This window comes from Protobothrops mucrosquamatus, unplaced genomic scaffold, assembly GCF_001527695.2.
Source record: "Protobothrops mucrosquamatus isolate PMUCROS unplaced genomic scaffold, P.Mucros_1.0 scaffold971, whole genome shotgun sequence".
Lineage (NCBI taxonomy): Eukaryota > Metazoa > Chordata > Lepidosauria > Squamata > Viperidae > Protobothrops > Protobothrops mucrosquamatus.
The window spans coordinates 376,668-385,918 of NW_015387214.1; the positions used below are offsets into that span (position 1 = coordinate 376,668).

The 9,251-nt window shown below is 43.0% G+C and overlaps 1 protein-coding gene across 1 annotated transcript in view; it reads left to right on the forward strand.

The window, feature by feature from the left end:
- Window positions 1-9,251, forward strand: part of LOC107290813 (multidrug resistance-associated protein 9-like) — a 44,700-nt gene that overhangs the window by 30,262 nt on the left and 5,187 nt on the right. The window contains 6 exon segments of the mRNA XM_029284819.1: window positions 472-609; window positions 2,995-3,181; window positions 4,482-4,571; window positions 5,312-5,501; window positions 6,437-6,596; window positions 8,904-8,982. Coding sequence (XP_029140652.1) covers window positions 472-609; window positions 2,995-3,181; window positions 4,482-4,571; window positions 5,312-5,501; window positions 6,437-6,596; window positions 8,904-8,982 — 844 coding nt within the window.

The window sequence follows — 9,251 nt, forward strand, 5'->3', positions numbered from 1 at the left end:
TGCTGTTAGGCATGGGCAGTTTGGGGGGGGGCTACTGTTCTCCGAGCTGCATTGTTTGCCAGTCTGCTTCCGGGTGCAATTCAAGGTGTTGATGATCACCTTTAAAGCCCTTCATGGCCTATGGCCAGGTTACCTGAGGGACTGCCTCATTCCACTGGGATTCGCCTGTCCCACTCATGCTGGCAGAGGAGGCACGCTGCGGGTCCCATCAGCCTGATTATTCCAGCTGGTGAGGTCCAGGAGGAGGGCCTTCTCTGCTGTTACTGAACATCTTGTCCCCCAGCCCCAATGTGAGGTTGGCCACTACCCTCCTATCCTTTCATAAGACCATCAACACTTGGCTCTGCCAGTTGGCCTAGGGCCCCCCATGGGAAAACAGCACAGGGGAGCTGGTTGATCGAGTAACAACAGATCCCACCTCCTCCCGCTCTGCATATATAGTGGGGCACGTGATTGTGCATTCCATTACAGTGTTTTTCAGAACACCATCCAAGACCTCAAACGAATTGAGAACATCAGCAGATCTCTGTGGTTGTGTTTGATCACATCGTCCATCCAAGGTCTTAGTACGATCCGTGCCTTCAACAAGACAGAGGACTACATAAATCGGTAAGTTTCCTGGGCCCAAACCATGCTGGGGTTTTTTTTCTTTCACTACCCATCTCTCCACTCTAAGTACAGCTGTTTTACTACTTTCCACCTGGGCACCTACCTTGTACCTGCCGTGAAATTGATGACGCTACTCTGCTATTGTGCTGCCTAAGTGGGAGATATCCAAGGGTTTTCCATTTACAGAAAATGCTGAGCTGCAGGGAAGCACTCTGATTGCCCTATGGATTCTCAGGATTGTCCCTAAGTGCAGCCGTATATGACCCCCCCCAAAGAGCACTTTATATTCTTTTGCGACCATTAAACTATTCTTAAGATCTGGTTTCTAAAGCAACAGAATTTGACGATTTCTGGCAGAATCTGAGGCTCACTGAAAAAGCCGCTAACCAGTAACTCAGTGAGAGGGTAGGGTGTCTTTTCTGAACCAGTAGAACAGAGGGATTTGGGTCATTTTCCCACTATGCAACTTACGGATTCTTCTAGTATTATCCAACCATCATTGGGTCAAAATAACAGTAGCGAGGACCTCATAGCCCTTCAGTGTTAGATCAATGGGGACAATGGCTGTAGCCCTCTTTCCCTAAGAGAGCTGTAAGGGTACACGGGAATGATCTTGGAGACAGGAGGAAGACTCTGAAAATGGCCAGATAAGCAGCACTTGAGTCCACAGAAGGGATTGGGGCAGAGAAAAGATCTCACAAGACTTCACCCTCCTTAGTTTTCAAGAGAGTGAAATTAAAGAAGTAACAGACACGTTACTGTAAACTTGCAGTAAAGATAGCTAGTACTTCTGGTAGGTACTTCTTGTCTAGACTGCCTCAAAGGTCTGACAAGCGTTTACAAGTACTTTGTACAATAGGTTCGACCCACCAACCTAATGAGGTCGCTTAAATACTGCAGACATAAAACATATTAAACTTAGGGTCCTTGGTGCTCTCTGAACTTGGCGTTCGGTTGTCGTAAACAACCACGCTCAGAGAGCACCACAGTTCAACCCTGTGCTACAAAAATTATCTTCTGTCGGTATATTAAACTTCAGGACTGCTGACCTTCATTGGGATGTTGTGACTTTGAATGAGAACATGTGTTAATTGAGCAACTAACTTAACCATGTTTTGCAAGTCCTGCCGTGGAGACTAGAGACCTGATGTGGGGAAGGTTGTGGGTCCCACCACCGCGGGGTCCTTGAGACAACAGTGGCCTTCGGAAACCCGTCCCCTCTGAGAAATTAAAAAAAAAGCTCACATTAAAAGAAGGAAGAAGTAGAGGAGAAGAACTCCCACCCAGCCAAGGATGCAGCCCCTCACAGCTTCATTTTTTGTTTTTTAACTGACTACCGTCTTATTCAACCAACACTAAAAGTGGGTATGGTGAAAGACCTTCCCATCCAAGCTGTAGTCTCCCCTGTGGGTTGCATGAATATTCATGGCTTGACGTGAACATTCTGCTGCAGTTGTTGTGTTTTCAAAGCGAGATCTTGGTGGGAGCTCCCTTCCCATCAAGGTGGTCCCAATTGGAAGGAGGAATTTCTTATTTCTAGTACTGTTTTTCAATTATTTGGCCTCTCTATCAGAATGAAAGGAAAAGAGGCGATAGCTAGAAGGGTGATAAAACCCTGACATAGCATTCACTGCGTGCATGTGCCTCAGTAAAGGTTCATTCCTCCTCCTCCTCTTCCTCCATGTCCTCTTTCCCTTTCTCCTCCTCGTCCTCCTCCATCTTCCTCTTTCCTCTTCCTCCATCTCCTCCTCTTCCTCCTCCATCTCCTCTCCTCCTCCATCTCCTCCTCTCCTCCACTTCCTCCATCTCCTCTTTCTTTTCCTCCTCCTCCTCCTTTTTCATCTCCTCCTCTTCCTCCATCTCCTCCTCTTCCACCTCCATCTCCTCCTCTCCTCCTCTCCCTCCATCTCCTCTTTCTCTTCCTCCTCCTCCTCCTCTTTCATCTCCTCCTCTTCCTCCATCTCCTCCTCTTCCACCTCCTCCTTCTCCTCTCCTTCTGTCTTCTTCTCCTCCTCTTCCTCCTGACTGCCAATTTGTGCAGTTCAGCACCAGTCTGCTGGAGATAACACTGTCCCCTCTTAAGGTTCCTCACTTGCCCCCTATGAGTGTCGGCGGGAATATTCTTGGTGGAACCAGCAAGAACATCAAGGAACCTACCAAGAACACTCCCACCATTGCTGACTGGGCCGGCCACTTATATGTAAACAGAGAGCAAATCCCACTCCCTTCTAGCACTGATGACGTTACCTAGTTTGGGAGTGAAACATGTGCAAGAAAACCACCGAGCTCAGAGAGCACCAAGGAGAGTTCCACCCTGAGCCACAAATATTCTCTTCTGTCAATGCAAGACAACTATTGAACATCTCATTCTTACTTTCGTTTCAGTTTTAGGATCTTGAATGACGAAAACTCAAACCATTTCATTATGTTTAACTATGCACTACGATGGTTTGCACTGAGGACAGATATTCTCATGAGCTTCATGACGTTGATCGTAGCCCTGTGTGTGGTCCTCACCCATTCTTCTATCAGTACTGCAGAAAAAGGCTTGGCGCTATCTTATTCTCTCCAGGTAAAAAAAACCTGTGTTTTTCCATCCTAAGCTCATCTCGTTTTTCAAATGCATATTGCGGTCCCAAAGTGGATTGTTAAAAACATTCACAGAGCAAAGTCTTGTGCAGTTTTCTCCATATGGTGAGTCTCAGGATACCAATTAAAAATATCACACACAGAGACACAAAACAAAGTAAACTCCTTCAAGTCTGACATATGCCCACGTCTGTGGTAGAACACTTTCTCCTCTATCACCTTACTACACTCTTGTGAGTCTTGAAAACATTTATCTCTTATTTGGGGGAACCTGCTGTGTAATTTGATATTGTAGCTTCATCCTGTCCTGGCCCAAGAGTAGGGCCAATCCTGTATTGAGCAACATATGAATGACACTCAAAAATATAAGGGATAAGCAAAAGATCTGCCGCAGGTTACTTGTAAGATATTTGTAAGAAAAAAAGATGTTGAGACTCTAGAAAGAATGCAGAGAAGAGCAACAAAGATGATTCGGGGACTGGAGGCTAAAGCATATAAAGAACGTTTGCTGGAATTCGATATGTCTAGTTTAATGAAAAGAAGGACTAGAGGTGACATGATAGCAGTGTCCCAATATTTGAGGGTCTACCACAAAAAAAGGGGGGTCAACCTATTATTCTCCAAAGTACCAGAAGGCAGGACAAGAAACAATGGATGGAAACTAATCAAGGGGAGAGCCAACCTAGAACAAAGGAGAAATTTCCTGACAATTAAAATAATTAATCAGTGGAACGACTTGCCTCCAGAAGCTGTGGGTGCTCCAACACTGGAGATAATTTTAAGAAGAGATTGGACAATCAGGGTCAAGAGCTGATCTACCCTTCCAGCACATTTCCAAAAAAGGAAATTCCAAATCACATTCATGTGAATTTCAGAAGATGAGAAGTTCCATGTTGGATCAGCTCTGCATTTATCTAGTAGTCTGGTTCCATAATAGTTGTGAGGATGTCTTAAACAGGACAGGTGTACAGCAGTATCCTGGTTATTGTTCACCCACAGTAGGAGTCAAGAGATTGCCAACTTGTGAAATGGGACTTTTGAATGGTAACTACCGAGAGGCTTATCCGTCATGAATTTCTCTAATCTCCTTTTAAATTCATTCCTGGTTTATTTACTGAGGCCACATATGTATGCTGCCTATTCATGCAAGTCTACAGTACTGTGGTTTGCTTGTACCAGATGCCTACGTAACTGTGCTGGAACTGATTGGATTTGCCCTTTCAAAAGGTCTCTCCCTTCAGTCAAGTTTCCTCTGCTCTCTCTTTCCCCATTGTTTTCTCTAGCTGAGTGGGCTTCTTCAAGTATGTGTGAGATCGTGTATCGAAGTACAAGCCAGATTTACTTCTGTGGAGCAGATAACAGAATACATTTTGGTAAGAAAGGCTCCCCATCAGAGAAATGAATGTCAAGATTTCCGTTCTGCTTTTCGTGCACCCCAAACCCCAAAATAAGATTTGCAGAAATCCAGAGAACATGAAGGCATAAATCAATAGAAGTTGGTTGAAATGCTGGTGTAGACCCAGGATCGAGTTGGCATTTACTAGTTTATAAATCTAATTTTCCATTTCTTCTTACAACTGAGAGTGACTCAAATGTCAAGTATCCACTGCTATAATTACACCAAACATCGGTTTTAAATCTTAGGTGAAAGAGAACTGGGTTATTTGGGCGGGGTGTGTGTGTTCTTGTTCATAAATTTATCCCCCCCACAATATTATTTTTAAAATGTCTCTTGGATCAATGTCATAAATTACAACAAACAGTATGAGCCTCAAATTATGAAAATGTCCAATTTCTGGTAATTCCAATCTCTAACTAAAGTTACTATGATACCCTAATGGGCAGTCGCAATAATCTTGAGAAACAGAAGGAAAAAGGCCCAAATAAGAAACCGGTCAAACAAAAGAAATTTGAGTGGAAAGCAGAAATGTCAATTAAGGAAGCATCTCACCTTTGACGCTCCCTAGTTCTCTTGAAGATAAAGGAAAAGAGGGAAGACATGCATTCAGATTTGCAATATTCCGTTACAGAAACTTTATAATAAAAGTAGCGTTAGCATCCATAACTTTGGTTCTGATGGATACAGATTCCAGATGTTCTTTGTTTCCTTCAGAAATGCACTCCAGAGGGATCAGAGACTCCTCCAGTGGTCACCCCTCCCCCAGACTGGCCCGATAAGGGGGAAATCACTTTTAAGAACTATCAGATGAAATACCGAGAAAATAGTCCCATTGTCCTCCATGACATCAACATCCACATTCAAGCTAAAGAAAAAATTGGGATCATTGGCAGGACCGGTTCAGGTACAATCTATTCTATCGATTGCTTTGTACGTGGAACAGATAATGAAATGCCCGTTTCTCTATGATTTACTCAGATATGGGAGTAAATGGGCAGGCATTGTAAAGACCGAGAAAGTGAATAAATAACTTTTTAAACCTGAACTGGCGGAGGCCATACATTGTACTGAACAATTTAAAAAAGCAAAAACAATTTTGTCCTAGATATAGTTCTTACTTTTACCAAGGAAAGGTATGGCATCCTTTGGTTTTGTAATAATGGTATGTGAGAATGACCTTGGGAGACAGGAGGAAGAGCTCAGAGATTAAGTAACAGGTGAGACGGGTGAGAATTTGAGTTAATCTGAATCTATCAGCTTCAGTTTAAATTCATTTAAAATGATGGTATTTGCACTTCTACAAGCCTTTAAACATATTTATCCAGTTATTCAGGTATATTATCTCTGTCTCTCTCTCTCTCTCCCTGCTCAAGGTCATCTTGCATGATAGAGATCTGCAAATTTTTCCTATCGTGGAACAATCCAACCTTGAAATAATAGACTTTTTTAAAACTCAAAACAGATCCATTCTGAGGTTAGACACAGCCTGTTTCAAGAACGGAAGGTTCTTTAATCAAACATTTTGCCACATCCAGTTTATTCTTTCTAATCCTAGTAACACAAACAGGATGTCCCAGAAGGTTTAGGGCCATTTTTAAGCTTTGAAAAGCTCGACACTGCACTAAAATGTGAAGCTTTTAAAGCTTAAACCTGCACTGGGACACTCTTAAGTTTTGCGGTGTAGAATCGAAAGAGCAATCTAAATTCTCTTGCACTAGATTTCCAGAAAAATATTTCTTGGCCCTCGGACGTTGGCATCTTTGGCCTGGCAGATTTTTAAAATGATGGGGGAAAGCTCGTTTAAAAGGGACCCAGCTTGGCATTGTTCAAATCTTGCAGGAAAGTCTTCTTTAGGGGCTGCTCTGTTTCGACTCGTGGAACCAACATCTGGCACGATCGTCATTGACGGCATTGACTCCAGCAGCATTAGTCTGGAATCCTTACGTTCAAAGCTGTCCATCATCCCGCAAGATCCTGTTCTGTTTGTAGGTACAATAAGGTAGCTGTTGCCATTATCCATTAACCTTTCCTGCCATTTTTTCTGGGGGGGTGGAGGGAGGGGCAGTGAAGTGGCTCAGTAATTAAGACACGAGGTTTGTCAGCTGGAAAACTGGCAGTCCAGGTTCAAGACCCAGCACCATGCGAGGGGGTGAGTTCCCGTCCTAGCTCCAGCTCCTGCATGCAAATGCGAGTAGATAAATAGGTACCACTTTGGTGGGAAGGAAAAGTGCCCCGTGACCACATGACCCAGGGGAAAGTCTTCGGACAGTGCTGGCTCAATGGCCTTGAAATGGAGGTGATCAGTGCCCCCCCCCCCTAGAGTTGGCAATGACTAGCGGAGTAAAATCTTCAGGATTTCCATTACTTTTAGATTTCCTGCCAAAGCAAAAGCAGACCATTAAAGATAGTTTCCAGGCCCTCTTTTAAAAAGGAATCCAGAGGATTGATGATCTCTGGATTACAAACTAGACAGACAAGCTACAAAAGATGGCTCTGTGTGATTCATTAGACCTCTTTAAAAAAAAAAAAAAAAGACAATGCCGTGATTTGCACCCAAACACTCCTCAACTGACTGGCTGCTATTTCATCTCTTATCTTTTAAGATCCAAACTCTCGGATCATTTTTATGATAAGTGCATTTGGATCTTCTCTGGGTCCTTGGGATGACAGGGTTGGTCGCTCCATCTTAGCCATTCTCAAGAAGGCAAGGAGAAAAGTAAAGGGTGCAGAAATAATTTCCCTGGCAGGAGGGTGTATAATACAGGTAGTCCTTGACTTATGACCACAATTGAGCTCAACTTTTCTGTTGCTAAGCGAGACAGCTGTTAAGTGAGTTCTGACCCAACTTACAACTTTTCTTGCCTCAGTTGTTAAGTGAATCAGTGTGGTTCTTAAGTTAGTAACATGGTTGTTAAGCGAATCGGGCTTCCCTGTTGACTTTGCTCGGCAGAAGGTCGCAAAAGGGGATCACATGACCCCAGGACGCCCCAACTGTCATAAAGATGAACCAATTGCCAAGTGTTCAAATTTTGGTCACGTCACCCTGGGGATGCTGCAACGGTCGTAAGTGTGAAAAACGGTCATAAACCACTTTTTTCAGTGCCGTTGTAACTTTGAACAATCACGAAACCAACTGTTGTAAGTCGAGGACTACCTGTAGTAGAATTTTTCAGGCCTGTCAGGGTTTCTTTCTAAGGGATCCTACACCAAACAAACAGAAGGCAGGCTTATTTTGAATTTATTTTTTCCTCCTGCTTTGTTCTTTTCCAGCATCGAGAAATCTATTTTGAATCTCCTACTCCCTTAATACTCCATTTATCTCTTTCCCATTTGTTTCCTCTCGCCATCACACCCACACATTCCCTGGGCAAATGAAAACCAGGTCCTGGGTCTAATCAGTGCTAGTCTTTACACCTTATGGCGAGGCTCTCCTCTGTTGTGAGTTATAATGACTCCGTTGATTAAATTGGGAGAGGGCCAAGCCTTGTAATGGTCTTTATCCCCTGGGCTTATTGGTCTTCCTGCCTCTTTGCTGGGCTGGTTATGAAAACTCATCCCACACAGTTCTCCATTATATTATATGCAAACACAGCCAATAGATTCATCACCACGTTAAGCCATAAGGTGGCTTATAGAATTTAATGCTGGGTGAAGCCACATCCTGCCTCTAATTCCATGAATGATTGCTACTGGATCACCTTATGCTAAACCAGGGTTCGTAGCTGCTTTGCACTAAAAGGGCTATTTCAACTCAAACCAACCATATTGGGACATAAGATCCTGATGAAAAATATCGCGGAAAGCCGCGTGGTTGCGAGCACTCCCTCTCAACAATAACAAAGGATTGGAAACTTGGTGGTTTGATTTTTGGGGGGGGGAATGCAAGGGTACGTTATCTCTTTTGACTTCCATCAAGAATGGGTTTCTCTGAAGTATGTACAGCATAAGTGAAAGAAAATAGAGGCAATATTATATATTAATTTACCAATTTACTAGCTGATACCAGCCAGAGCATAGAACAACTCAAAGAAGTAGTGGAAGGTCGGAAGATGTGGAGAGACCTGGTCCGTAGAATTGCCAAGAGTCGGACACAAGTGAATGGATAACATCACCATCACCCCAGTATTTTTCCAACTTCAGCCATCCAAAAATTCTACTTCTGGAACCTTCTTTGATTCCACCTCTCTGCATTTAGCCTGATTTGCAAAATAATCATGAGCACTAGGACAGCCTACTAATAATGCTAGAGTTATGTTTTCCTTGGCGTGCACGATTTATTTCTTTGGAACCGATTCCTACCTTGCAGGTACAACTTAGATCCTTTTCTTAACCACACCGACGATCAAATCTGGCAAGTTCTGAACCAAACGTTTATGAGGAACAAGGTACGTTTATGTTTTTGACACTGTGCATTATGATTTGCTGGTTGTAAAAAAAAAAGACAGCACGTGGAATGAATAGATCAATAGATCGTTAGATCGAGATCAGGATAATATCAATAGATATAAAGATGGATGGAGAGACAATAATAGAGACAGAAAGAGAGAGAGAGATCTATATAGATACAAATACAGGTATTTCTGAATCTGTATAATTATATATCTATAGATATAGATTGATAAATATATAAATATACAGATAAAGATAGATAGAT